Source organism: Pseudochaenichthys georgianus, chromosome 1, assembly GCF_902827115.2.
Source record: "Pseudochaenichthys georgianus chromosome 1, fPseGeo1.2, whole genome shotgun sequence".
NCBI lineage: Eukaryota > Metazoa > Chordata > Actinopteri > Perciformes > Channichthyidae > Pseudochaenichthys > Pseudochaenichthys georgianus.
In genome coordinates, this window is record NC_047503.1 from 1,273,400 (window position 1) to 1,300,768 (window position 27,369).

Below are 27,369 nucleotides of genomic sequence, written 5' to 3' on the forward strand. Positions count from 1 at the left end.
ATGAAAGCACCTCAGCCTAGAGCCCACATCAATGACCACAGAGCTCAAGTAGCAGACAAATCTCAGCATCCACTGTTCAGAGGAAACTGCGTGAATCAGGTCTTCATGCTCCAATCGCTGCAAAGGTCCACTACTGAGGGTGAACAACAAGAAGAAGAGAATTGTTTGGACCAAGAAACACAAGGAGTGGATATTAGACAGTGGAAATCTGTACTTTGGTGAAATGAACAGGACGATGTGTGGGCTCCTTCAGAATCAACTCTGATTTGTCTTCCTGCAGTGAGTGAGGGCTTGAATGGGACTTTGATGACGGAGCAGCCGTGGTTGGAGGCAAAGAGGTGGCTGCTGGCGGCTGTGCTGGGACTGGAGATGACCATGGGGATTGTGGGAAACTGTCTGGTTCTGCTGGTCAAAGTCACGGTAAGGTGTTATAGTCGTTACTTATATTCGTGTTTGTGAACTCAGACACAACTAACGGCTGGTTTAAAATGATTCCATGATTTGCTTTTGGAATGTCCATTAATATGTCCACTGTCTTGTCACAGTGCAGGGACCAGTTCTCCTGTCGTTACTGGCTTCCCTTCCTCAGTCTCACCTTGTCAGATTTAGGTACACTTTACACTGACACACCAAGTGCTATATGTTGTGCTCTTCTGTCATAATATCAGTCGATTCTAGTATTGAAACACGTTAGTCACAATGTTTGATGTAGTAACAGTGCAGTCATCCTTTGTGATAATGAACCACTGTGTTGTGAAGGATGCTCCCTCCTTATCATCTCCGGCTCACTGGTAGCCATCTTGACTGGAGGTCAGAGGTCGCCGTGGTGTGAAGTCGTCAGCCTGCTTAAATTTACCTTCATCACCTCCTCTTTAGGGAGCATAGGTATGTCTCCAAACACGCTAATGTCACCATGAGTAAGATTCTCCATACAATATTACATAAAGAGGTACGTTCAACTTGAGAATAATTATTTGAAGCCTTGGAAGGCATGCACCTTGGCAAATCTCCTGTGATAAATGGCATCCCTCATGAATGTTATTCTCAGTTTTTGTCTGATTTAGGAACATTACTGTTGGAATGTTTTGGGCCAACATCACTTCTAAATTCAGAGATTAAACTCTATGCTAAAGTCATAGCTATGAAAATATGATTCTTGTCAGATAACCTGTAAAGACTGTTACATATTCCAAATGCTGGGTGACATATCCATTCCCAACCCAGTCTCACAAAAAAACGTGTAATATATGGGGCGAAGCCTGCGAGCTAGTTCAGGCAGTCAACTCGAGCACTCATGCTGCATTCATACATAACGCCCCTTGCCACTCTACAACCAACCAAACAGAGTCTCCTTAATAAGCCGCTCTATTGAACCTGCCAGATCTCTCTCCATGCATTGCTTTCTGCAGCTACCTCTACGTCGCTGCTGCTTGCCTGCTACTACAAGTCGCCCATACGATCTTCAAGTTACCTATTGCTGTCGCTGCTGTACGTTGCAATGTCTTCTGCCTTATCTGAAGTCGGGGCCGATTCAACATCCTCGGGGGAAGAAGTCGGCATTATCCCCGAAACACAGGCTGGCTCGGAGATATGCTCAGACGCCCCAGAAACGAGCCGCAGCTCTCGCACCCCTCGCACCCCTCGCACCCCTCGCACCCCTCACATCACGCCGAAACGACTGGCCGGATGGCCAGTGCATCTATATCCTCGATGAGCTGTATGGTAATAATATAGCAGTCCCGTCTGGCCTCAACCACGAGGATCTTTTTCAATTTCTCCTGGCAAATGAAGGTTCCGGGATTAACCTACAGACGAACGCCAGTACCAGTAACAACAGCGCTCCTAAAAAGGGGAAAGCTCCTGCTAAGAGGCGCACTGTCTCTCAGCCAGTCGTTAATTTGCCCCCAAAAAAGCAGAAACAAGCTGTTTCAGTTTTATATTTTAAAAATATAAAAGTGTAATCGCGCATAACGGGGTGTATATATATATATATAGTGGGGAATGACAGAAAAAGTTTGAGAACCACTGGTCTAGCCAAAAGCACAATTAAAGCCTACGATTCAGCTTGGTATTTCTTCTCTTCCTTCTGCATCAACCTTCTTCTGTGTTCTTATCCATTAGATATATCTGTCGTTTGTGCATTTATTGTATTCTCATTCGAATCCCGCAATCTTCAAGTGCAAAGCATAAAAGCAATGCTAGCAGGGATTCAGTTCCACATTCGATGTAAAGACCCAGCATCGGAAAGCATCCTTAGGAACCCTTCCATTCGACTGCCCCTCAACGGCCTCAAGAAGACACGTCCTCCAGGCAATGATAAAAGACTGCCTCTTACTATTTTTCTGGTGCACAAGTTGGTTTCCAAGTTAAGGCATACATCGATATTATGTTGGATGCAGTCTTGCTAATGGCTTTCTTTGGGTTTCTCAGGTGTGGTGAATATACAACAAGATCTCTCTCCTTTGATCCTCAGTATGATCTCACCTTTAATGATTTAACATTGGAAGATCAAATGTACACAATGTTTTTGAAACATTCAAAGTCTGATAGATCTGGTCAAGGAACTCAGATAATCATTGCCAAAACTAATACTGTTTTTTGCCCTCTATCTTCCATGCTCAACTTTCTGCATCATCGCCCTCGGACACATGGGTCGGCACCCCTGTTCATTATCGATGGCTGCAAACCCTTGACGAGATCATGGTTCTCGTCCAAGCTGCGTGATCTCTGTCTAAGCTGTGACCTACCCCCAGGTCACTATTCCCCTCACTCTTTAAGAATCTGCGCTGCCACAACTGCGACTCTCCTCCTGCCTACCTCAACCCTGAAATCCCTGGGCCGTCGGTCATCTTCTGCATACCAGCGCTACGTCAGGCTTCATAAGAATGAGATCCTTTCAGCTCAAAGAACCATGAGCTCTTGCACTACTCGATAATTGAATAAATGTTAAATGTATTTCCATTGAAATCTGTTATTTGCATACCAGGTGGTTGCTGGGTTAGATTATAGTATATTCCCCTCATAGCTGCATGCTTGGGGGGCTGCCTCAAGACTAGATACAGCAGTCTCGATAGGTAGTATATTCCCCTCAAAGCCGCGGTACTGGGGGGGGGGGGTCGGTACTGGTCACTTCCAGGCCTACACATAGCAGTCTCTCTAGGTAGTATATTCCCCTCAAAGCCGCGGTGCTTAAGGGGGGATGGCTTTTCGGGCCATTCCCAGGCCTTCACATAGCAGTCACTAGGTAGTATATTCCCCTCAAAGCCGTGGTGCTTAAGGGGGATGGCTTTTTGGGCTGTTCCCGGGCCTTCACATAGCAGTCACTAGGTAGTATATTCCCCTCAAAGCCCTGGTGCTGAAGGGGGATGGCTTTTCGGGCTGTTCCCTGGCCTTCACATAGCAGTTTCACTAAGTAGCGTATATAGGTAGTATATTCCTCTCCAAGCCGCTGTGCTCGAGGAAGAATCGGCTCTGGGCTATTCCATTACACTTTTGAAAGTGCCTGCCCTTTCCAAATGGCTTCCAATGGAGCTTTCCTAGATGCTTTGGTGAAATAAACCATCTGAGTCAGGTTAGTAATGCTCCATCACATGTTTCTATTACAGGGTGAACCTTAAACTGAAGCTTGACTTTAAAGCAACCCAACGGAAGTTTCATGTAAGTTTAGTTTTTTCACTCGTAGCTCGGGCTGCGGGGTGCTAGAGACGAGAATACGTTTTAATTCGACATTCCTAACCGGAGTTATGGACGCATTTTACAATAAACTTCCGTGGATTTTTTCCCAAAATCGTGCAGCCCTAAGGCCTAGGGCATCTGGAGCCAGAATCGGGGAGGCGATGGCAGGCTCAATGGATGGCAAGCGACCCAGCCCCACCCTCGCCGGATCCTGCATGGCAGCAGAGTGGGAGAGGGCCAGCATGCATGGAGCTCCCTCAGGTACTCCTCTGAAGGAGGAACAGTGGGAGTGAAAAGGGGCAGGGTTATGCCTAAAGAAGGTGCTAGCCTGAGCCGAGTCGGCCTGCGAAACCTGAAGCTGCAAGCGTACCAGGGCCGCATGAATAATGAGCGGGCCCGACCCCCCCCCTTCATAGTTCATGGTTTAGCCGAAGCCGCTAGCGACATGGCATCCTCAAGCAGAGGTGTGGCAACCGAAGGAGGGCCAGGCGGCAAGCTAGTAGCCCCCACACCGGCCCCTGGCTGAAGGGCCAACAGGAGCGACTTCATCTGCTCCATGGCGGCAGCTAACCGATCCACCTTAGAGGACAGCCTGTTTCTAGTCCTCTACCTGGGGGGTGAACCCATAGCCATCACTCCATCAAGTCACCGGGAACGGCCGGACTGAGCTGGAGGAAGTCGTGACGAGGAGAGTTGTGACGAGGAGAGTTGTGACGAGGAGAGTTGTAACGAGGAGAGGTGCCACCTCAGCGACTCTAGCCACTCTGAGCGCCCGAGGCATGAAGCTACGGCTCATGCAGGCGCTTTGCGTGAGACCCTCCCTCAAATGCTCAAGGCAGAGGGGGGCAGCGGTCATGGCCGTCTTCGGGCTCAAGAGAAGCCATACAGGCGCTACATGAATGAGCCAGTCTGTAGGTAGCCAGATGCAGCGTAGCCGGGAGCGGGTGCGAGAACACAGCCTTCTCCAGCTACCTGCTGAACGGAAAGAGTAGAGCAGGGGTCGGCAACCCCTGGCACGCGTGCCAGCATTGTAGTAACTGTGGCCGGTACTTAAAAGTGTCAGCCAAACGGCTGCACACTAGATAATATACTATTGGGAGGATGAAATCCTCTTTAATGGCCACACATGCAGAGCACACAGCACACAGTGAAGATTGTTCTCTGCATCTACTCATCCTAGTGCTAGGAGTCTAGTACTTGGAGCAGTAAATACAACGATATAGCGCTACTGCATACATTACCGGGAGCGGGAGCGAGAGCACTGCCCTCACCGGCTGAGTTAAATAATGAAGCTTAACAGTACATGCAAGGTGTTAGCCAAGCGGCTGCTAATAACAATCAAGCGACCAAGTCAAAACACAAATGTTAAGACCAGATAATTAGCTTCTAAGGAAGAGAACAGCCCGCATAGAACCGTAGGGCAGGCCATGGTTACAGTAGTAACCGTGGCCAGTGCTTACATGGCATAGGACCATAGTTACAGTAGTAACTATGGCCAGTACTTACACGGCTTAGAACCGTAGTTACAGTAGTAGTTACAGTAGTAACTGTGGCCGGTGCTTAAAAGTGTCAGCCAAACGGCTGCACACTAGATAATATAATATTGGGAGGATGACATCTCTGAAGAACCAGCACCTTACCGTGGTAAAGAGGTTTGTGTGCCCTGATGAACCTGGGGGCTGTGTTGTCTGGAATCTTGTGTTCCTGGTAGGGTCTCCCATGGCAAATTGGTCTCAGGCAAGGGGCCAGACTAAGATTGGTTCAAAAGACCTCATGAAAGAAAAAACAAGAAGTGAGGATACCCGGCCCGGAGGAAGCCCGGGGTCCCTTTCTGGAGCCAGGCCCAGAAGGAGGACTCTTCGGCGAGCGTCTGGTGGCCGGGCTTGCCATGGAGCCCGGCTGGGCCCAGCCCGAAAAGGCAACGTGGGCAACACCTCCGCTTCTCCGTCCCGCGGGCCCACCACCTACGGGAAACAGCGATGGGGTCGGGTGCGCTGCCAGAAGGGTGGCAGTGAAAGCGGAGGGTCTCGACGGACCAGACCCGGGCGACAGAAGCTGGCTTTGGGGACGTGGAACGTCACCTCTCTGGGGGGGAAGGAGCCGGAGCTTGTGCGGGAGGTGGAGCGGTACCAGTTGGATCTGGTTGGGCTCACCTCTACGCACAGCGTCGGCTCTGGAACCTTACTTCTGGATAGGGGTTGGACTCTATTCTTCTCCGGAGTTGCTCAAGGTGTGAGGCGCCGGGCAGGTGTGGGGATACTCACAAGTCCCCGGTTAGGTGCTTCGTTGTTGGACTTTACCCCAGTGGACGAGAGGGTTGCCTCCCTACACCTGCGGGTTATGGGGGGGAAAACTCTGACTGTTGTGTGTGCTTATGCACCCAACAGCAGTTCAGAGTATACAGCCTTCTTGGAGACCCTGGAAAGAGTCCTGTATGGGGCTCCTGAAGGGGACTCTCTAATCTTGCTGGGAGACTTCAACGCACATGTGGGCAATGATGGAGACACTTGGAGGGGCGTGATTGGGAGGAACGGCCCCCCTGATCTTACTGGACTTCTGTGCTAGTCATGGATTGGCCATAACAAACACCATGTTCGAACATAAGGATGCTCATAAGTGTACGTGGTACCAGAGCACCCTAGGCAGAAGGTCCATGATCGATTTCGTTATCGTATCATCGGACCTGAGGCCGTATGTTTTGGACACTCGGGTAAAGAGAGGGGCGGCGTTGTCAACTGATCACCATCTGGTGGTGAGTTGGGTCGAGTGGCGGGGGAAGCCTCTGGATAGACCTGGTAAGCCCAAACGTGTAGTTCGGGTGAACTGGGAACGTCTGGAGGAGGCCCAAGTTCAGGAGGCCTTCAACTCACACCTCCGGCGGAGCTTTTCGGGCATTCCTGTGGAGGTTGGGGACATTGAACCAGAGTGGTCGGTGTTCAAAGCCTCTATTGCCGAAGCCACGGCGGGGAGCTGTGGTCTCAAGGTCCTAGGTGCCTCAAGGGGCGGTAACCCTCGAACCTCCTGGTGGACACCGGTGGTCAGGGAAGCCTTCCGACTGAAGAAGGAGGCCTTCAGGGATTTGTTATCCCGGGGGACTCCCGAGGCAGTTGCAAGGTACCGACAGGTCCGAAGGGCAGCAGCCTCATCCGTGGCCGAGGCAAAGCAGCGGGTGTGGGAGAAGTTGGGAGAAGACATGGAGAAGGACTTTCGGGCGGCACCAAAGTTGTTCTGGAAAACTGTCCGACACCTCAGGAGGGGGAAGCAGGGAACCATCCAAGCTGTGTACAGTAAGGATGGGACGTTGTTGACCTCAACTGATGGAGTGTTAGGGCGTTGGAAGGAACACTTTGAGGAACTCCTGAACCCGGCAACTCCGCCCTCTATGTTAGAGGCAGAGCTGGAGTATGACGGGGGATCAACACCAATCTCACTGAGGTCGTCAAACAACTCCACAGTGGCAAAGCCCCGGGGGTGGATGAGATCCGCCCGGAAATGCTGAAGGCTCTGGGTGTTGAGGGACTGTCATGGTTGACACGTCTCATCAACGTTGCGTGGAAGTCGGAAACAGTACCGAAGGAGTGGCAGACCGGGGTGGTGGTTCCCCTTTTAAAAAGGGGGATCAGAGGGTGTGTGCCAATTACAGAGGCATCACACTACTCAGCCTCCCCGGGAAAGTTTACTCCAAGGTACTCGAAAGGAGGGTCAGGCCGATTGTCGAACCTCAGATTGAGGAGGAACAATGCGGATTCCGTCCTGGTCGTGGAATGACGGATCAGCTGTTTACTCTCGCAAGGATCCTGGAGGGGGCCTGGGAGTACGCTTATCCGGTCTACATGTGTTTTGTAGACTTGGAGAAGGCGTATGACCGAGTTCCCATGGAGTTACTGTGGGAGGTGCTGTGGGAGTATGGGGTGAGGGGGTTTCTACTCAGGGCCATCCAATCTCTGTACTCCCAAAGTGAGAGCTGTGTCCGGGTCCTCGGCAGTAAGTCGGACCCATTTCCGGTGAGGGTTGGCCTCCGCCAGGGCTGCGCTTTGTCACCAATCCTGTTTGTAATATACATGGATCGGATTTCGAGGCGTAGTCGTGGGGGAGGGGGTCTGCAGTTCGGTGGACTAAGGATTGCACCACTGCTTTTTGCAGATGATGTGGTTCTAATGGCTTCATCGGTCTGCGACCTTCAGCACTCACTGGATCGGTTCGCAACCGAGTGTGAAGCGGCTGGGATGAGGATCAGCACCTCCAAATCTGAGGCCATGGTTCTCAGCAGGAAACCGATGGACTGTCCACTCCAAGTAGGGAATGAGTCCTTACCCCAAGTGAAGGAGTTCAAGTATCTTGGGGTCTTGTTCTCGAGTGAGGGAACAATGGAGCGTGAGATGGGCCGGAGAATCGGAGCAGCGGGAGCGGTACTGCAGTCGCTTTACCGCACCGTTGTGACGAAAAGGGAGCTGAGCCAGAAGGCAAAGCTCTCTGTCTACCGGGCCATTTTTGTTCCTACCCTCACCTATGGTCATGAAGGATGGGTCATGACCGAAAGAACGAGATCGCGGATACAAGCGGCCGAGATGGGTTTTCTCCGCAAGGTGGCTGGTGTCTCCCTTAGGGATAAAGTGAGAAGTTCGGTCATCAGGGAGGGACTCGGAGTTGAGCCTTTCCTCCTTCGCGTCGAAAGGAGCCAGTTGAGGTGGTTCGGGCACCTAGTTAGGATGCCACCTGGGCGCCTCCCTAGGGAGGTGTTCCAGGCACGTCCAGCTGGGAAGAGACCAAGGGGTAGACCTAGGACCAGGTGGAGGGATTATATCTCTTTGCTGGCCTGGGAGCACCTTGGGATCCCCCAGTCAGAGCTGGTTGATGTCGCCAGGGAAAAGAACGTTTGGGGCTCTCTGCTGGAACTGCAACCCCCGCGACCTGACCACGGATAAGCGGGAGAAGATGGATGGATGGATGGATGAAATCCTCTTTAGTGGCCACACATGCAGAGCACACAGTGAAGATTGTTCTCTGCATATCACCCTAGTGCTAGGCGTCTAGTACTAGGAGCAGTAAATACCACGATATAGCACTACTGCAATCAAAACCATACGTTACCAGGAGCGGGAGCGAGAGCACTGCCCTCACCGGTTGAGTTAAATAATGAAGCTTAACAGTACATGCAAGGTGTTAGCCAAGCGGCTGCTGCTAACAATGAAGCAACCAAGTCAAAACAGATTATGAATGAACAGTATGAAGTTCATCAACATTGAAATATATGTTATTATCAAAATAATATTTAACTGTTATCAAAACGTAGTGCAACTGTAGAAGCTTGCTCTGTTGTCTCACTGAAAGAATAACTTTTACCACGTTTTTTTACAGACAATATTGAGAGATAAATAGTAGCAGTTCTCACTATGTGTTAAATATCTTTGCCTTCAATACATTAAATTAGAAATCTGACAAAGTCATATTGCTTGTTAACATCTAAATGTAACCTTTTGCATGGAAAAAACCCTCAACTTCACTGATGTGTAGGTGATCTAGTATTTAGTATTGTTTAATGGAATGTATATCAGTGTATTCAAGTCAATACTTCATTCATTTAAACCAATATCTTTCTTGATTCTTTGTACAGTATGAAAAAAAGAGTCTTTGTACCTGTGTTGAAGTTCACTGCTGTGAGGAGTCCAGTTCTGTCTCTCACTCTCTGGTCCAGCCTGTCTGCATCACCTGGACACCTTAAACAAACCGATATATATGTAAAGTACCATGTGTACAAACAATATAACTGATTCTCTTCTGTTGAACATGTTGGATTGTGTATTGTCCGAGTCAGGGTCCTTTTTATTTTACTGTAACTTTGGAAGTTGTGTTACCAATGCTTACTGTTTATTTGATACCCATTTGGTAATGCAATTAATAAAAACAACAAGGTTTGGGTTAGTTCTTCAGATGACTGTGACGTTAACGTGTAAGCTCGATAATGAACTCCAGCTCAACCAACCATATTGTAATATCTAAGTAATCATCTTGAAATATGACATTAATAATTGTAATATACACACATATTATTGTGAGGTTGATTTCACATACACTACTTCGACATTAGCTTGTCTACATACTTGAGCATAGCCAATTTAAATTAACCTTAGCGATGCATACAGTTCCTACCTACATAATAAAATATCTCTAAGTTACAAGGATGACCTTATTTTATAACCTCAAACAGAAGCCGTTTGTTCAACAGTATTATCCCACTTAACGCTTAACACTTGTCTATTTCGTTTTAACCTTTATACAGTCTATTATTTTAACTTGGAGGCTACGATTAGCATCGTTAGCATCGATGTAGCTACCACTCGCTTACACGCTAACCCAAGCCTTAACATTCATTACGTAACTGATTAGAATCATCAACACATAAATAAAGCACTCAAATTTCACTTACTGCAAAACCGCATTCATGCACCGTCTGTTTCAACCGCAGAGCGAGTCACAATAGTCCGATATATAAGCATGAAGAACAAACAACCACGGCCTGCTTCAAGTTGTGTTCCCTGGATGAACTGAGCAGGCAGAGTCCCTGTAGCTAGCTTCACGAGCAGGTAGCAGGGAGACAAGAAGCTAGCAGCAGCAGTCACTTGACAGAGCTGTCACTCAATGTGACCACGCCCTAATTTATACAGAAACTTTAAGACCTAATATAAATAAAAGGGTCGCGTTAGAAAACAATTCACTCACAGATTCATAATCATGAAGGTGGAATCTAACTATATCGATAATAAAATGTATGGAGAAACATGTTTTTTTTGCTGTAAAGTTGGGCATTTTAACATGGGGGTCTATGGAAATTGCTCCTTTCTGCAGCCATCGCCTATCGGCCAATATATGAACTGCAGTGTCTGGCACTTCCGTATTGGCGTCCCGGCTCTACCCCACAGTTTGCCGCTTGGACGTTGACGGACGGTCAGGGCCCCTCCCCGTCACTCTATTACGGACAGGGCACCCCTTGAGAGTCCGTTTTCAACAGGCAGGGCATCCCATAGACCTTCATAGACCTCCCATAGCGTTGATAATAGACGCCATGAGAACGCTCCCCGACGGTCGGTTGTTATTGTCAATATTAATATGATAATTATTTATTTTTTAATAGTCACACTCGATTTCGCCGATTTTCTTGTTGCCCCAACTGGTTTTGACACCTCTTTTAGCAGAAACAAAGGCTACATTCATGTATTAAATCGATGTTAATCCATGTGTGTGGTTGTGGAATTAATGGACGTGCCGTTGTCCGTTACAAACTCTTCAACTACAACCCTAATTATATTTAAAAACATTTTAGAAGGCCTCACGAAATACTTTAATGCAAATTCAAATTTAAATGTGAAGGGATGTGTGTAATGTGATGATTGACATTATTCACTTACGGATCTATGGGGTGTTGTTGTTGTTGTTGGCCGGAGAGGTACAAGACCACAGCTGATTACCTGACAGAACAGGGTCTACACTGGGGGATGTGCCACAGCATTTGCACCGACGGGGCTGCCTCAATGACGGGGAGGGTGAAAGGCTTTGTAAATAAAATGAGACAGGTCAATCCCGATGTACAGATAACCCACTGCATGTTACACCGAGAAGCCCTTGTCGCCAAAGCTATGCCACCAGACCTCACTGCAGTATTAGAACAAGCTGTGAAAATAGTGAACTACATCAAGTCCCGTCCGCTGAAGTCGCGGTTGTTCAGCACATTGTGCAATGAGATGGGGGCTGAGCACTATGGCCTTTTACTGCACACGGAGGTCCGCTGGCTGTCACGGGGCAAGGTGCTGTCCCGTGTCTCCGAGCTCCGTGACGAACTTGTTGCATTTGCAAATGAGCACGACTTACCCTACAAAGAACACATGGATGATGAATCGTGGTGGGTTAAGCTTGCATGTCTGGCAGATATTTGTAGCCACCTCAATGACCTCAACATCAGAATGCAAGGGAAGAATGAGAATATCCTGACAGCCACAGACAAACTCAATGGTTTCCGATCCAAGTTAAGACTGTGGCAAAATAAAGTCGCCAAGAAAAACATTGAAATGTTTCCGCTGACATCCAGTGACCCAGCGCACAAGACAGCATTCTTTCTACAAGTTGTAGCTGCTCACCTGAGAGTGCTGGAGGAGAGGTTTGAGTCAGATTTCCCTCCTATGAATGAAGACTTCGATTGGCTCCGGGATCCGTTTAATCCTCTGTCATTAATATCAGCCACAAGTTTAAACAGCAGAGCTCAGGATGAACTCGCAGAGCTATCTATGGACCGCTCCCTGAAACTGAAGCTTGGGAACTACGTCTGGATATATTTTGGCTGCTTGTGGGACACGAGTATCCATCCCTCTCAGAGAGTGGCATCAAGGTGCTTTTACAGTTTCCAACCTCCTACTTGTGCGAGCTGGCGTTTTCCTCACTCGCATATGTCAAAAACAAGACCCGCACCCGGCTGTCAGTGGAGCAGGACCTCCGCGTTGCGCTGTCCACTATCCCCCCACGCATCGAGAGACTCTGCTCACAAAAGCAGGCACAAGTGTCGCACTAGCACCATGTAACGGTCTGAGAAATGTTTATGTTTGGATGTTAATTTGTGTGCCTTTCTTGTATGATTTATGACTTTGTCAATCAGTATTATCTGGATAGCGAAATGCAGAATGTTTCATATTTGGGATGTGGTTGATGAGTCACATGACCACAGTCAGGTCAGAGGGCATTGTTTCATCCCTCCAATTCTATTAAGTTATTATTTAATCTAAGTGATCATAGGCCTACCTCTTTTGAAATCCAAATGTAAAATAATAACTGTATTGATATGTATTCGTGTTTTTACACAGGTAGGCCTACTATTTTCAGCCAAAACAAAAGAGCCTACTTAGTAGGCCTGTTTATAATATTGAATTCATCATAGAAATGGTGCTCACATTTTTTGTCTGGTTCTTGTTATTATGTGTGAATACATTATTTGTTCTATAAAATGTTCTATTCAATTAAATACACATTTGAAAACCAATTTATGGTGTATTTATTGTTTTTAGTTTAAGCTCTGAAGTGGTTTTTAAATCTACAAAAAGTTGGGGTGCCTTGTGGTCGAGAAATATTTTCAGGGGTACCTTGGTAAAAAAAAGGTTGGGAACCACTGTCCTAGACAAACAGGAAGAACTGCCGCCGAAACTGAATATGTGAAGTGGATCATAAATATATCAGCAATTAAACAAAATCTTCAATTTCTCTTCACAATATAAGTCTCCTTAGAGTATCAATACTAATTCGGCTGACTTTTATATTTGATCCAATCGGTATATGTACACCATAACGGTGCACAGCTGATAGAAAGGGACACCTGGTGGTTAAAGCACATTATTGAAGTGTATTATTTTTATTATTAGATATTAATAGGAGACACAGACAGACAAACTAATAAGGCTGTATTTAAACATTAAAGAATACTTTAGGTTAAGGTCTTATTTTGAATAAGAAAAAAGCTTTTGGGGTATAAATATTAAGCCTGAGAAAGTACTAATATATTGCTTTCCTGCAATGTTAATTACTGTACTTATTTTAACTGATATTACACGTATTATACTCTTATAAGATGTATGTAGATAGTATAAGAAATGTGCAGAATAGGACAGTTTAATGCTGGAGGTATACACACATATTGATAGTGTTAAGAACCGAGATACAGGACGCAGGACCCAAAAGCAGGATTCGGAGACAGATGTCCAAAAATATAATGTTCTTTAATCACAAATTAAATCGTACTTTCACAAAAAATAGAAAGTAGATAAAAAGCCAAAACAAAGTTGTACAGCAACACAAAAACTCACTTGACAAAAGGTCTAAATCCCAAGGTAGGTATCAGGAGTCAAAAGGCCTGGGTGCTCACGACATGAAACATAACGAATTGACAAAGGAACAGAGAAACACCAGGGCTATCTATATATATATATATATATATATATATATATATATATATATATATATATATATATATAGGTGAGGGGGATGGGCACAGGTGAAAACAATCAGGGCAGGGCCAAGCAATCTCACTGGCGGGAAACACACAAAGACAGGAACTGTGGGATCTGAAATGACAGGAAAGATTACTTTCAAAATAAAAACATAACTAAACCTAACATATCTGTCGAGTCACAACATTACCCCCCCCTCTAGGGACGTCTCCTGACGGCCCAGGTAGATAAGGATGTTGCCTGTCGAAATCCCTGATCAACTCCTGATCCACAACGTAGCGAGACGGGATCCACATCCTATTCTCTGCTCCATAGCCTTTCCAGTCAACGAGGAACTGCCTGCCACGTCCCCTTCTCCGGACTGCCAGCAGTTTCTTTACTGTATAAACAAGGCCACCATCAACCATTCTGGGGGGTGGCGGAGGTTTAGTTGCGGGCACCAAACTGCTTTCCTTGACAGGCTTGATCTTCCCAACGTGGAATGTAGGGTGGACCCGCAGGGATCTGGGGAGTCGCAGGCGCACAGACACAGGGTTCACGATCTTCGTTATTGGAAAGGGACCAACAAACCTGGGGGCTAATTTTCTTGAAGCGACATGGAGGGGTAGATCTTTCGTGGACAACCACACCTTCTGCCCAGGCTGGTACACTGGAGCTGGCCGGCGGTGTCGGTCAGCCCCCCTTTTCATTGAAGAAGAACTCCTTAGAAGGGTTCGACGGGCAGCCGCCCAGATGCGATGGCAACGTCTGACCAGGGCATGTGCAGACGGGACCAAGACCTCCTTGTCAGTCTCAGCAAACACGGGTGGTTGGTAGCCAAAGACGCACTGGAAGGGAGTCATACCAGTGGCAGAGGTAGGAAGAGAATTGTGGGCGTATTCCACCCAGGTTAGATGCTTGCTCCATGATGAGGGATTCTGAGCCACCAAGCACCTCAGACATGTCTCCAACACTTGATTTAATCTCTCCGTTTGTCCGTTGGACTGGGGGTGATACCCAGAGGAGAGGCTAGCGGTGGCTCCAATGAGACTGCAGAACTCCTTCCAGAACTTGGAAACAAACTGTGGGCCCCGGTCTGACACAATATCCCTGGGAAATCCATGTATCCGGGAACACATTGACCATCATAATTTCCGCCGTTTCCTTGGCCGAGGGTAGCTTGGTCAATGGAATAAAATGAGTCATTTTCGAAAAACGATCTACCACTGTTAGTACAGTGGTCTTACCTTGAGACACCGGGAGTCCAGTAACAAAGTCCATGATATGTCAGACCAGGGCCGTTGGGGAATGGGCAACGGCTGCAGCAACCCAGCCCGAGGCATGGAAGAGGTTTTGCTGCAAGCACAAACAGGACAGGCATTCACATATTCACCAACATCTTTAGCCATGGACGGCCACCAGAAACGCTGCTTAAGTGCGAACATGGTTCCTCTAATCCCAGGATGACAAGTGAGCAAGGACGTGTGAGCCCAGTGAATGATCTTGGAGCGTAAGGGCACTGTAACAAACAGCCTATTAGGCGGACACTCACTAGGTGCTGGACTCTCAACATTTGCTTGCTGCACCTCTTTTTCTATCTGCCAAGTTACCGCTCCTACCACACGGTTCAGTGGTAGGATGGGTTCTGGTTCCTTGGCAGCAGGCTCAGGGTCAAACAGACGGGACAAGGCATCTGGCTTGGTGTTCTGGGAGCCAGGTCTAAATGACAAGGTAAAATCAAAACGACTGAAAAAAAGTGTCCATCTAGCCTGGCGTGAATTCAGTCTCTTAGCCTTTTTCATGTATTCGAGGTTCTTATGGTCTGTCCATACCAGGAACGGCTGAGCGGCCCCCTCTAGCCAATGTCTCCACTCCTCCAAGGCTTGTTTCACTGCCAGTAGTTCACGATTTCCCACGTCGTAGTTCCTTTCCGCTGAGGACAACTTACGGGAGAGAGAAGCACAGGGATGGAGCTTATTATCCTTTGCAGCCCGCTGAGAGAGAACTGCCCCCACACCGAGGTTAGAGGCATCCACCTCTACCACGAACTGTCAAAGTGGATCTGGTATGGTGAGGATGGGAGCAGAGGTGAACATCTCCTTTAGAGCTTGAAAAGCATTAGCAGCTTTGGAGTTCCATTCAAACGGGACATGAGGAGAGGTAAGTACATGTAGCGGGGAAGCAATAGAACTGAAATTTCTGATGAAACGTCTATAAAAATTTGCAAACCCCAGAAACTGCTGTAGTTTTTTCCTGTTGACAGGAACTGGCCACTCGGCCACGGCACTGACCTTGGCAGGGTCCATCTTTAGTTGACCGGGGGCAATGATGAAACCCAGGAACGATGTGGTTTGGACATGGAACTCACACTTCTCTGCTTTAACATAAAGTTGGTTCTGTAGCAGGCGGTCGAGGACTTGACGGACATGCTGCTGGTGGGTTATGTTGTCAGGAGAAAAATCAAAATGTCATCAAGATATACAAACACAAACTTATTCAGGAAGTCCCCCAACACCTCATTTATGAGGGCCTGAAATACTGCCGGTGCGTTTGTCAAGCCAAAAGGCATCACTAGGTACTCATAGTGTCCACTAGGTGTGTTAAATGCAGTCTTCCATTCGTCCCCCTCCCTGATTCTCACCAAATGATAAGCATTCCTTAAATCCAGTTTGGTGAAAATGTTGGCGTCTTGCAAAAGTTCAAAGGCGGAGGAGATGAGTGGGAGAGGGTACCTGTTTTTGATGGTGATTGCGTTCAGAGGGCTGTAGTCTATACAGGGCCGGAGTGATCCATCTTTTTTGTCTACGAAAAAGAAGCCCGCTCCCGCCGGTGACGAGGAAGGGCGAATGAGTCCGGCCTGCAAGGAGGTCTCAATATAATTGTTCATGGCCTCCCTTTCGGGTCCGGAAAGAGAGTAGAGGCGACCCTTTGGAATTGGGGAGCCAGGTACCAAGTTTATTGCACAGTCATTAGGCCTATGTGGTGGCAGGGCAGTGGCTCGGGCTTTACTAAAAACCTCCTTTAGGTCCCAATAGCAACTGGGCACCTTGGACTTGTCAGGGAAATCTTGCTCCTGTACTTGGATAGCCTCAGTCATTTCTGTACATGCAATCCTTCTTGCATGGGGAGTGTTGTCATCAGTCTTATTGTCTCTCAAACAGAAATGCTTGCAGTCCTCTCCCCATCCCTTAACTCTCCCAGATCTCCAGTCTATGTGTGGGTTGTGCTTGACTAACCATGGGTAACCAAGAATAAGTGGATGCTGAGCAGAGTCAAATAAATGGAAAGTCATGTGTTCAGTATGTGTTGCATTTACGGTTACTTCAATGGGCATAGTACAGTGGGTAACGGTAAACAATAACCGACCATCCAGAGCAGAGGCCTTTAACGGTTTTAGGAATTACCCCACAGTTCCACTTCTTGGCCAACCCCCAATCCATTAAACTTTCATCCGCACCAGAGTCTATGAGAACACCCTGAGTTAAAACATGTCTGTCTATTTTTACTTGTACCTGTGTCAAGGTACGAGGAGGGAATCCAGATGACAGTCGGCTCACCAGGGTCCTCCTCGTCCCTGATGAGCCCGATCTTTTGCTGTACATGAAGCCAGGAGGTGCCCCTGCTCCCCACAGTAAAAACACCTGCCCTCCTGAATGCGCCGAAGACGTTCTTCCGGAGTCAACTTAGCCCGACCCAACTTAGCCCGACCCAACTGCATGGGCTCCTCTGAAACACTAGGGAGCACTCTTCTCTCAGGAGGAGTATCGGTAGGAGGTCTCCAGGCGGGACGATGGCTTGGTGTGTCCCCTTGGTGTCGAGGCAGACGTGCCACACTCTTGAACCTTTCTTTTTGTCTTTCGGCCAGTCTATTGTCTATTCGAACTGCCAGTGAAATGACAGAATCCAAGTCTTCTGGGAGGTCCAAAGGTATTAACTGGTCTTTAATGGAATCCGAAAGACCAGACAAAAAGGCGTCGAGCAGTGCTGCAGAATTCCAGCCACTATCTGCTGCAAGGGTCCTGAACTCAATGGCATAGTCCGATACTCTGCGCTGACTCTGCTTAATCTGCATCAGTGCTCTGGCTGCCTCCCTTCCAGGAGCCGTGCGATTAAACACCTTGTTGAGAGTGTCTGTAAATACATCCAGCGAATTACAGGTAGATGAATCTCTCGCCCATTCGGACGTAGCCCAGGCCGCTGCTCTCCCCGTTAAGTGGCTCACCATGAAGGCCACTTTGGAGTGATCAGTGGGGAATGCAGCAGGGTTATATTTATAATGGAGATCACAATGAACAATGAAAGGGCGGCAGTCACCGGAATCTCCGGAGAATCGCTCTGGAGATGCCAGACGAGGCGGTGGAGCATGGAGTGGCACATGGTCAGTTGGAACAATATGTGTGTGAGCAACAGCAGGGTGCTGAGGGGATGAACCAGCTTCCAGGTGAGCGAGGACACGGTGCAGCTGTTCGGCAAGGTGCATCACCTGAGTATTGACTGAGGCTTGAAAGTTTTCCTGACGGCCGGTCAGTTCCCTCACCCCCAGGTTGATTGCGCCCAGCTGCTCCTCATGCTGGTGTAGTCTTGTTCCTTGAGCTCGCAGAGCTATCTTCACTGTCTCTGAATCCGCTGGGTCCATATTTTGGTCAGTTCGTACTGTTATGAACCGAGATACAGGACGCAGGACCCAAAAGCAGGATTCGGAGACAGATGTCCAAAAATAGAATGTTCTTTAATCACAAATTAAATCGTACTTTCTCAAAAAATAGAAAGTAGATAAAAAGCCAAAACAAAGTTGTACAGCAACACAAAAACTCACTTGACAAAAGGTCTAAATCCCAAGGTAGGTATCAGGAGTCAAAAGGCCTGGGTGCTCACGACATGAAACATAACGAACTGACAAAGGAACAGAGAAACACCAGGGCTATATATAGGTGAGGGGGATGGGCACAGGTGAAAACAATCAGGGCAGGGCCAAGCAATCTCACTGGCGGGAAACACACAAAGACAAGAACTGTGGGATCTGAAATGACAGGAAAGATTACTTTCAAAATAAAAACATAACTAAACCTAACATATCTGTCGAGTCACAACAGATAGATGTCTTGTAATGCACTGTTGAGGAACCTGTGACCCAAGTTTTTCATCTCCGACCTTGTCAGGTATTGAACATTCAATAAATAAAGAACACAGAATTATTAAATATAAAACACAGAATTTGTGTGATTATACTAAATGATTTACAAATAAACACCACTGCATATTTACAACTGTTACACATGCTGATGTAACGCAAATGTTTCCAACTTAGGATCAATAAAGTATATCTTATCTTAAGATAATCGATGACTACTGCCATATTTGCAAAATGTGCATGTTTCAGGCTTATCAATGAACAACAGGAGGGGTCACAGACATAAGACCAGCTGTTAAATAAAGCTCTTCTGACCTTAGCTGTCGTGTGGGTATATATTAATGCTGCCCATTATGGGCACAAGCAATTTTCACCCATTTATTAATTATATGTTTTAAATTTGAGTGTTTCCTATCCCCTAAACCTCCAGAGATACACAGTTTAATACTGGCCACTTCTTATTATGGGAAATACGAAAACGTCTTTTAAAACTACAATTCCCAGCAGAGACATGCCATAGATAGAGAGCATGTTGCGAAACACACAATAGCCAGCATGTGTAGTTCTGGGGACGGGGTGGGGGAGGGGGGGACGCGGTGGACCCGTTCAAATCCAGTTTTGGACAGTCTGCCGTGGTTCCATCCCATTTCAAGTGCTGTTCGACGCTCTGAACACTCTCCAATCACAGAGCTTGAGGACTATCACGGGGTTTGTCAAGCGAAGCGGAGAGAATACTTACTTCCGGGTGTAAAATTCTCTAAAGCAACTACTATGAGCTGCTCCGACCCTCGGTTCCCTCAAGTCAGAACTGAGGTCACAAAAAATAAGCAGTCTCAGAGCCCAATATGATCAGTCCACCAGGATCACAATTAAAATTAAATATGGTTCCAGGGCAGGCTAACCGAGGCTAACCAATGAGCACCTGCATGTGTGTGTGAGAATGGCCCTGACTCCATTTCAGTCCAGATCTAAACTCCTGGCAGGACAAGCTCCAGCTCAATTCTCGCACTGAATCAAAAAAGTGAGTGAGAGACTGCAATATAAGAGGGAAAGAAATAGAAACTTTAAAACTGTTCAATGGTTATGATGTGTAAAGACTGATATTGTTCTATAATCGTCTGAAACTGTTAAGTCATGATGTGAAACGGTTAACAAAGAAAAAGGGAAACTCAAGCTGCTGCTACACTCTATTTTATTTATCTAAAATTAAGCACTTTTAAGATGCACACATTTTCTAAAGCTATTTTATTTATTTTCTCTATTTTATTTTTAAATGCAGCCCGAGAGGAACATTACACATATCCACAGTATTCACTGTATATCTGTTTAGTTCAATGTTCATTTACAATCAATATTGTTGTTTTTCAATTGTACTTTCTTTATTTGATTGGCAGTCAGTTGTTGATTACAGGCAGACGTTGATAAAGCTACAGCTACTTCAATATACACTGAACAAAAATATAAACGCAACACTTTTGTTTTTGCTCCCATTTTTCATGAGATGAACTCAAAGATCTAAAACATTTTCTATATACACAAAATAACGATTTCTCTCAAATATTGTTCACAAATCTGAAAGAATCTGTGATAGTGAGCACTTCTCCTTTGCCGAGATAATCCATCCCACCTCACAGGTGTGGCATATCAAGATGCTGATTAGACAGCATGATTATTGCACAGGTGTGCCTTAGGCTGGCCACAATAAAAGGCCACTCTGAAACGTGCAGTTTTGCTTTATTGGGGGGGTCTGGGGGGGTCCGAAAACCAGGCAGTATCTGGTGTGAGGGGTAGGATTAGGGTTAGGGGTAGGGTTAGGGTTAGGTTTAAGGTAATGTTGTGAATTGAGTGGCCTGTGTTCGTCGTCCATAACATACGCCTGCCCATACCATAACCCCACCACCACAATGGGCCACTCAATTCACAACATTACCCGAACCCTAACCCTACCCCTAACCCTAATCCTACCCCTCACACCAGATACTGCCTGGTTTTCGGACCCCCCCAGACCCCCCCAATAAAGCAAAACTGCACGTTTCAGAGTGGCCTTTTATTGTGGCCAGCCTAAGGCACACCTGTGCAATAATCATGCTGTCTAATCAGCATCTTGATATGCCACACCTGTGAGGTGGGATGGATTATCTCGGCAAAGGAGAAGTGCTCACTATCACAGAATTGTTCAGAATTGTGAACAATATTTGAGAGAAATGGTTATTTTGTGTATATAGAAAATGTTTTAGATCTTTGTGTTCATCTCATGAAAAATGGGAGCAAAACAAAAGTGTTGTGTTTATATTTTTGTTCAGTGTATATCACACTAATTCATAAAGCAATTTAGACATTTTGATGTTCCGGACCTTTGCATGGTCTCTAACTGGACCTCGTTGAATTTGAGTTGAATACCCCTGCTCTAGGGGCATCCTCATCTCCGCTAGGGGGGTCCGAGGGCATGCTCCCCCGGGAAGATTTTTTTTTTTAAATATTGAAGTTAAAAGCATCAATCTGGTGCACTTTGAGAGCAAAATTAAGAGATCTATGGATACATCTCTCAACACCCATACTGTAGGAAACAGAACTGTAAATAGATTTTATTTTTCTTATATTTTACAAATCACCTTTTAAACTGTATTCTTGTTTTGTCATATAGTATTTCAACTGTTTTTCATTTATTCTCTCTGGCTGTCCATCTCATAATGTTCATAAAGACACTAGCTGTCAATAGGAATATCATTCATAAAAATTATAATTTCATGTACAAATCTGTCACAAAAAGAGGTTACACACTTAAATTCAGGTGTTGTTATGGCCAAACAGCCACATTACATTACATTACATTGCATTTAGCTGACGCTTTTATCCAAAGCGACTTACAATAAGTGCGTTCCACCAACAAAATACAAACTTGAAGAAAACAGAATCATATAAGCACATCAGGTTTCATAGAGCAAAAACATTTCAAGTGCTACTCAACTGGCTTTAGATAAGCCAGTCCTTTATTAGTATATAAGTGCTTTGTTAATAGTTCTATCGCTCGAAGTGGAGTCGAAAGAGATGAGTTTTCAGTCTGCGCCGGAAGGTATGTAAGCTATCTGCTGTCCTGATGTCAATGGGGAGCTCATTCCACCATTTTGGAAACCCACGTGTTTTTGCTGATGGGAACTTGGGTCTTCCTCGCAGTGCGGGTGCAGCGAGTCGTTTTGTTGATGCAGAGCGGAGTGCACGTGCTGGGGTGTACGGTTTAACCATGTCCTGGATGTAGGAAGGGCCAGATCCATTCGCAGCATGGTACGTAAGTACCATTGTCTTGAAGTGGATTCTAGCAGTTACCGGAAGCCAGTGGAGGGAGCGGAGGAGCGGCGTGGTGTGGGAACATTTAGGAAAGTTGAAGACCAGACGAGCCGCTGCATTCTGGATGAGCTGCAGAGGTCGGATGGCACATGCAGGTAGACCAGCCAGGAGGGAGTTGCAGTAGTCTAGGCGTGAGATGACGAGAGCCTGGACCAGTAGCTGCGTGGCTTTCTGGGTCAGCTGGGGACGCATCCTCCTGATGTTGTAAAGCGTGTATCTGCAGCAGCGGGTTGTAGCAGCGATGTTTGCAGTGAAGGACAGGTTGTTATCTAGGGTCACACCCAGATTCCTTGCAGTCTGAGTCAGGGAAACAACAGAGGTGACGAAGTTGATACGCAAATACGTTCAAACATGCTGTCGACACGTAAAGCAGTGACATGCCACCATTTCAGCTGACTTTTTCTCAGAAATACTGTCACATAACATCCATATATTTCATTACTAGGTTGATGCTTAGCTAACTATGAAACACTTTAACTGACAGGACTCAGGATCAACTGTGTACTGTAAGGTAGCTTCTAGCTTCATGTCGAACAGTAAGTCAACATTTTCCAGAGAGCTTTCTTTGAAATCACCAGGTAACGCTAAAAACATTACATTTAGATTGTATGACAAAGTGTTTATTAATATGCTTTATCTGGCTAGCTATAGCTACTTGCTAACGGTTTAGCTTACCCCCGCGATTCAAAGTATCGTCAACATAGCTGTAATTAATGCTTTGCTTACATGTTTGCATATCTTGGAAGTTTACTGACATTTACATACCTTGTTCACCTAGCTCAGGTGGTGGCTCTGGGGTTGTTGTGTGAGCCACCACTTGAGAATTGTCATCTTTTTTAAGAAAAGATGTCAAAAACTCTGAGTCTGACTGACAGTTTATTTTAAACATTGTCACAGCTCACAGGATAGGTACCTCTCAGCCAATAAGACAGATGTTTATTTCCATTCAACTCTCTGGTTGTTCTGGTGTCTTGCCTCTGTTGCATTCACTGAACGCGGGAAATTACAATCCTGCCGTCCTCTCTAGTGTCATGATGAGGTTCAGGTAAAGCACGGTGAATGTATTATATGATTGACTCAATAAAATAATACATGACTTTGAGAGTAGGCAATCTAGGCATATTAACTAAATTAATTAAACATACTTATCACGGTGACGGTGTACTGAGATTATTTTTTTTTCATCATTTTTTTAATTTTTTTTGCTAGGGGGCCCTAAGCGGCCGTTATGTCGCTTAATGGGTCGGGCCGGCTCCGTTCATTACCAGCAGAACTGTGTGCACACTGCACAGCGCTGCAGCATGTCTGTGAGCGAAAGAGAGATATGCAGCATGTCTGTGAGGCCCCGCCCCCGCACACAGTGAGAGAGAGAGATCTCTTTTAAAATATATTTAAAGTTAGAAACGAAGATGGTTAGATAAAATATGCAAGATAACGTTTATGTAGCATTTCTTTATTGTCGTAAATGATGACATTTATAATGGGATAAAATCAAAGTGAATGGCCTGCTGCTGCTGAATGCATGGGGCAAGTGACTGGAACAAGTTTTAAAAGTTATTACATCGTTTCAGATAATAATAATAATAATAATAATTCATTCTATTTAGGAGCGCCTTTCAAAGCACCCAAGGACACCTTACAATTCATAACATATTCTAAGGAAAGGTTTTAAGACAGTACAAAGAATGCAGTCCGGGTGATGTTTTTTATGTGGGGTGCAGATGAGAGGGAGCTGTCCAGAATGACACCAAGTCGTTGTGTTTGTGCTCTTGATAAGCCATTAAAACAGTAAAATACGTGTCTCCTGTTCACCAAAACATACCCATCTGTTATGGAGAAATAAAGTATTCCAAAAGTATTCTAAAAGTAATCTGCCACCGGTACCGGCGGGGATTGTTGTTAGCTTCTGATGCGCAGAAGAAAAATCTGGCCCACCCTATTTTTTACAGGCCCACCCTAAAGTACATTTCTGCCTACGCTACTGATTCTGAGCCCCTACTCTCCCCATAACTGACGGCAACAAAAGTCCTACATTATTCAATTCAAATAAAGAAGTAAAAACAATAAGTGTGGCTTGATATTGAATAAGAAAAAGGTTGATAAACGCTGTGAGAATGGATCTGCGGAGAGCATTTCGCCGCGATCTCAACTCGTCTATTACCAACGTTCAGGGAGCTCTATGCAAGTCAATGGGACACCCTGCCCGTTGAAAACTGACTCTCAGGGGGTACCCTGTCCGTAATTCCGTGACGGGGAGGGGCCCTGACCGTCCGTCAACATGTGACGGGTTGGGAGTGAGAACGTGTTGGTTAAATATAGCCTATATACTGATTGAATCACTTATAAAAGTCAGCCGAATTACTATTGATACTGCAAGGAGACGTATTGTGTGAAGAGAAATGTAAGATGTTTAATTGCGGATATATTGATATGGGAGTTCTTCCGGTTTGTCCAAAAGTCAGGGTTTAGGGCTCTATAAATAAAGAACTACAGCAGATGTGATATATTTAATGCAGCCGGAATAAAGTATTATTTTATTTTTAAAATGTTTTTCGTATTTCTTATCGCATAAACACCACATCCCAACGTGCATTGCGCCATCTAATCACAGAGCTTCAACGATAGCTGAGGATTATGGGTATTGTAATGTTTTCGGCTATCCAAAACTCTGAAAAAAGAAATGTGTCTCTCAGAAACTAAAGGGAAAAACACAAAAGCATTGTACACAATTTAAAACAGTTCATGTTGTGTAATCAACAAGGACAATATGATGTTTGTTAGTTGATGGGTACTGCAGATATCACTGTAAAATCATTCAACAGTGAGGGGAATACTTCCAGTTGTAATATGCGTCCCTAGCAACCACCTTAGCTACTATGGAAACGCAGAGACCGGAAATACTGTTTTCACGGCGTGAGAGTTGACAATAACTTGACATGGACGCTGGTCAATAGAAATGAATAGGGGGAAACACGTAGCAATCTCACAATTTCAGGGGGGGCGCGCAGAGCAACCTCTATAGGTAAAATACGTAGTATATACACATTCTCCTGGTGAGACCTCAAATAATCTTCGTAATATCTATCAAACTATAGATCCAACACATCCACAGGACGTATATTCTAAAGTACAATATACACTTCACAAAAAAGAAGTCGGGTGTCCGCCATGGTTTTTTTCTCACGCTGGGAAAGTGGACGATCACGTGACATGGACACTGGCCATTAGAAATTAATAGGTAAAAAATATTGCCATGTCACGTTTTGAGAGGGTTATTTGGGAATACAGTACGTTTTTCCCTGTGGACCACCGTAGATATTACACGTTTTTTTGTGAGACTGGAATGCCATTCCACATGCTGCATTGTTACAGAATGCTGAAAAAGCTTTTGATAGTGAAACAACATCTTCTAACCACTTAAACTTGGACATGTATTGTTCTCTGCTATGTCCCTTAAAAAACAATTACTGGCTATTCGTTGAAGGTGTCGAAAATGAGAAATTGTTCCTGATGTAATGGACTACGGTGTGTGAGAGTGTGCAAAGATAATAGCCCTTAGCAGGTGCAGCGTATGGCAGCCTCTATCTCTGTATGAATGTGTGTGAATGGTGAATCCTGACTATATACTGATCCTTTACTATATCTAAAGTAAATGAATTAAACGTCCAGGTTCTGCCACTTAAAATACTGAAATATCAAATGATTTGGTACAAGTCCTTGCATCACTAAAATGCTTTATTAGTAACTTTTTTTATAATATATATTTATTTTGATTCAGTCACTTGATGTTTTTTTTTTTTTTATCCCTTAGCTATTCTTTGTGTGCAACGACTGATCGGCATGGCCTCCACAGGAAGTGCTCTCTTTGTTGTCATGGTGACAGCCTGCTTGACTTCTTGGGTGACAGGGCTGGTGTTTGGGAGCGTGCCGGTGGTCTACGCCTGGATCAGGTATGTCGTTTACTCAAAGCTTTCAGGTGGTGCTGCTTCATCTCCATCATGTCTCCTCTGCAGGTACGACCCCGCAGAGATGCTGTGTGCTGTCTTCTGGGAGAACAGCTACTCAGACATGTTGCTCTACATCCTCTGTGCCTTCTCCCTCTGTATCTTCCTCCCCTGCGTCCTCATCTTCTTCTGCTCTCTTCTACTGAGTGCCAGCAGCTGCCACTCCATCTGGAACAGGTGGTGAGAGGAGATTGTTTTTAAACAATACAAGCTGGAAACTGGTCACGTGATATTTTAGTCATGTAAAAATACAGCCATTGCAGGTCAGGTCAAATCAGAAGTTAAATATGCATGTGCACAGAGCAGACCTCAGCTGAGTCAGTGACGCCATTGGTCAAGTGTTTCAGTCTTACTTCAACCAAAAATGCCAAACGTTGGTTCCTGCTTGATCGCTTGTGAGGATGTGATGCTATTCCTTATCATTTTGGGGGAAGGGTGGGGATGTTTGCCAAAATATCTGTACTCGCTGATACCATGACTCTTTTTGTATTTCTTTGTCATCTATTTTTTTTTGTTTTCTCTTGTCTTTTTTTCTCTTCTTAATTCTCTGTCAAAGCGTCTTTGAGTTTCATGAAAAGCGCTGTAAAAGTCCCATGTATTATTATTATTATTAAACCACCTGACACAGTCTTTCTCCTTCTTAACTGAGCATCCCTAACGTACCTCTGATACAGAACTACCTGTACCCCGTAGTGCTACGTACTGTGATAGCTACAGAATAAAGCTTGTTCTCTAAGGCTGAGAGAAGTACAAATAGGATTTCTATATGCAATCCAAGTCCCTGTCTCCATCTTGTTCTCTCTTTGTCTCAGTGATGATGCAGTAGACCTGTCGTCAGTCAGTCCTCTCCTGGTGTCCTTCTACATGCTCTGCTACACTCCCTTCTTTGTGTCTGAGGTGACACACTCACTAGTCACATACAATGAACAACACATGAGGTTCTATATGCATGTACACACAGATGCTAAAGCAATCGAGTGAACACACACTTGGCCACTCACACTTTGTTTCTTTCTTTGCATCCCCTCTCCTTCAGCTGATCCTGATGGGCAGGAGAGACCTGTCACCGGCACCTGATTGGTTAAGGACACTGTCCTCAGTGATGTCATACCTGGACTGTGGTCTGAACCCTCTTATTTACTGCTCCCATCAGGACTTTCGGGAGGCAGGCCTAGCCCTGCTGTGGACCAATAGGAAACCATCGTCAGAGCCTGTCCTCACATCTATCACCAAACGTGTAAATATGTGA

The 27,369-nt window shown here is 45.7% G+C and overlaps 1 protein-coding gene across 1 annotated transcript; it reads left to right on the top strand.

Moving 5' to 3' along the window:
• LOC117451788 (parapinopsin) lies at nucleotides 1–27,369 on the top strand. Its single transcript, XM_034090166.1, has 8 exons — nucleotides 1–139; nucleotides 281–420; nucleotides 546–609; nucleotides 760–885; nucleotides 25,928–26,066; nucleotides 26,130–26,297; nucleotides 26,933–27,017; nucleotides 27,157–27,369. The coding sequence occupies exons 1-8, from the start codon at nucleotides 1–3 to the stop codon at nucleotides 27,367–27,369; spliced, it is 1,074 nt and encodes a 357-aa protein (XP_033946057.1).